This window comes from Halichoeres trimaculatus, unplaced genomic scaffold, assembly GCF_033239565.1.
Source record: "Halichoeres trimaculatus isolate MK-OKI-2021-1 unplaced genomic scaffold, fHalTri1.1 fHalTri1_scaffold_11, whole genome shotgun sequence".
In the NCBI taxonomy this organism is placed as follows: Eukaryota; Metazoa; Chordata; class Actinopteri; order Labriformes; family Labridae; genus Halichoeres; species Halichoeres trimaculatus.
The window spans coordinates 385,940-388,439 of NW_027437189.1; the positions used below are offsets into that span (position 1 = coordinate 385,940).

General features: G+C 52.2%; 1 protein-coding gene across 1 annotated transcript in view; it reads right to left on the reverse strand.

Annotated features, from left to right (window-relative positions):
* LOC141799463 (cerebral cavernous malformations 2 protein-like) overlaps nucleotides 1-2,500 on the reverse strand; it is a 16,834-nt gene that overhangs the window by 9,106 nt on the left and 5,228 nt on the right. The window contains 5 exon segments of the mRNA XM_074681705.1: nucleotides 675-1,014; nucleotides 1,016-1,301; nucleotides 1,797-1,980; nucleotides 2,097-2,180; nucleotides 2,255-2,422. Coding sequence (XP_074537806.1) covers nucleotides 675-1,014; nucleotides 1,016-1,301; nucleotides 1,797-1,980; nucleotides 2,097-2,180; nucleotides 2,255-2,422 — 1,062 coding nt within the window.

Genomic DNA, 2,500 nt, shown 5'->3' on the forward strand with positions numbered 1-2,500 from the left:
AGCTGAAAGCGTTTTTGCATCAGGCTGTGAACATGTTAAATCCTGTTGTTAGTGTTAAAATAACAACAATAATTATATAATAATAATAATAATAATAATAATAATAATAATAATAATAATAATAATTTGAACTTGGGGCCTTGTTTGGTTTCCTCTGTTTTGGAGTCAGCCTCAGGCAGACGGAGAGGAGCTGCAGTATTTTTCACTCATCCTCACTTTTGGCTCCAGTTTCAGAACCAGAGGATCGATGAAAGCAGGAAGCAAACAGTTACTGATTCAGCATCACTCTCCTCATTTAGAAAACATGATTTACAGCATTCAGCAGGACGGATGTTCAGGCGTGACTGGAAAAGCTCAGAGAAACTCAGAGACTGACTGACAGACCTGTTAACGTTTACAGATCTGAGCCTGACCTCAGAGGTCAGAGGACTAACGGGTCCCTGAGGGTCTCTGAGGGACTGAGGGTCTGAGGGTCTCTGAGGGACTCTGAGGGACTAACGGGTATCTGAGGGTCTCTGAGGGACTGAGGGACTCTGAGGGACTGAGGGTCTGAGGGTCTCTGAGGGACTGAGGGTCTGAGGGTCTCTGAGGGACTCTGAGGGTTTCAGAGGGTCTCTGAGGGACTGAGGACTCTGAGGGACTCTTAGGGTCTCTGAAGGACTGAGGTGACCCACCCTGTTCTCCACGGCGAGGATCACCAGGTTGCAGTACGCGTCGGGGCACGGCGTGGGCTCCAGGGGGTTGTGGTTCCTCCTCTCCCAGCTGCCGTAGCTCTTCCCTCGCTCCCAGCTCCCAGTGCAGGCTTGCCTCCGCTCCCAGCTCCCCCCACCACTCCCACCTCCTCTCCTCTCCCAGCTCCCTCCTCCTCCTCCTCCTCCCCCACCATGCCTCCTCTCCCAGCTCCCTCCTGCACCTCCTACTCCCACCCCCCAGCTCCCGCTCATGGGCCTGGCTCTGCGGTTCTCCCAGCTCCCTCCGGTCTTGCGTGTTTGCTGCCTCCTCTCCCAGCTCCCCCCCCACCCTCTTCCTCTCCAGACTCCCCCCTCCTCCCCTCTGCCCCCCTTCCCGTTCTCCTCCTCTTTCTCCTCCTCCTCTGTCTACGTTCTGGTTCTTGTCATGGTTACTCCTGGAAAGCGAAGGCCTCCAGTCGACTCCACAGATGGTGTGGCGTCGCTCCATGGTGCCCCCTGCAGGCCGGGGGTCAGAGTTGCAGCTCATGGTTTGACGCCGTCCGTCCACACCTGTTGTTTTCTTCCTGTCCAGGCTGTCGTCCCCGGCAACCACCGTGTCCACGTTCAGGCCTGTGGGATGAAGAGTCACTGACATGAACCAGGTGACCTCAGGTGACCCCTTCATGCAGACTGGATCTAAGAGCTGGACTCTGACGTGTTGTATGCTTCTCCCAGCTCGTTAAACAAGGCGCGTCCATCATTTTTACCTAACATCACACAAAATGAGCTCCTGATTGTAAGAAATGTATCCACCATCCACCAGCTGCTGAGGAGAAAGAAAAACTTTTCAGACTCGTGTCGAGCCGTCGTTCTTTGTTTGGACAAAGGTTTTTTTTTTTTTGATATTTTGACATTTGATTCATTATTTTGTAGTTTGCTCCTGAGTTTCACACTCATGTTGAGTTTTTTCATACTAAATGTTAAAATTTTAGAAATCTTGAGTACAACTCTCCAGCTGGCAGTTGAAGGTATCCCAGAATGCTTTGCAAAGGGAAGCAGTTAGTAGCAAAACTGTCTTGAAGCAGATTTCCAGCTCAGTTTTGTGGGTTAGTGTCTGTTCCCCACCTGTCTTCAGGATCAGCAGGTGCAGTGCATCGTCTCGCAGGTAGGAGGCAGCGGCGATCTCGTGCGTGGGAATCCTCATCAGCAGCTTCTCGTTGTCTCTCCACGTCAGCAGCAGACAGCGAGCGGACAGACTCAGGATACAGTCCTGGTCCACACTGGTCTTCAACGGCAGCACCTTCAGCTGCTGCTGACACACACACACACACACACACACACACACACACACACACTTTAACACACACGTCGTTGCTGAACAGAAAAAGTGTGTGTTAGCTCAGAGAGCTAAGTTAGATCGCTCACTCTGGCCGTGTCCAACAGTTGGAGCAGCTCATCTCGGCTGGACGGGTTCAGCGACACTGACACCCACGTCAGATGACCAAGGAACTAAGACAAGGGGTCAAAGGTCAAAGTCGTGGACAGCTGACTTCATTAGCACCGTCAGTGTTTAGAGGATCTACCTTGACCTCCTTCTCTACGTAGTCAAAGATGAGTCTCTCAGGGTGGATGAGGTAGTCCGGCGGGTACAGAGGGACGGTGTGCAGCGGGCGGCGGTAGATGCTGCCTCTGTCCGCCTGTCTGCGGCCGGACTTTGACCAGACCAGTCGCTTTATTGGAGAGACGAAACCCTGCAGGCAGAAGAAAAGTTATCAGGGAAGACTCTGAGAATGGACACGGATGGAGGAGTTATTTGGTATAATCGTTAA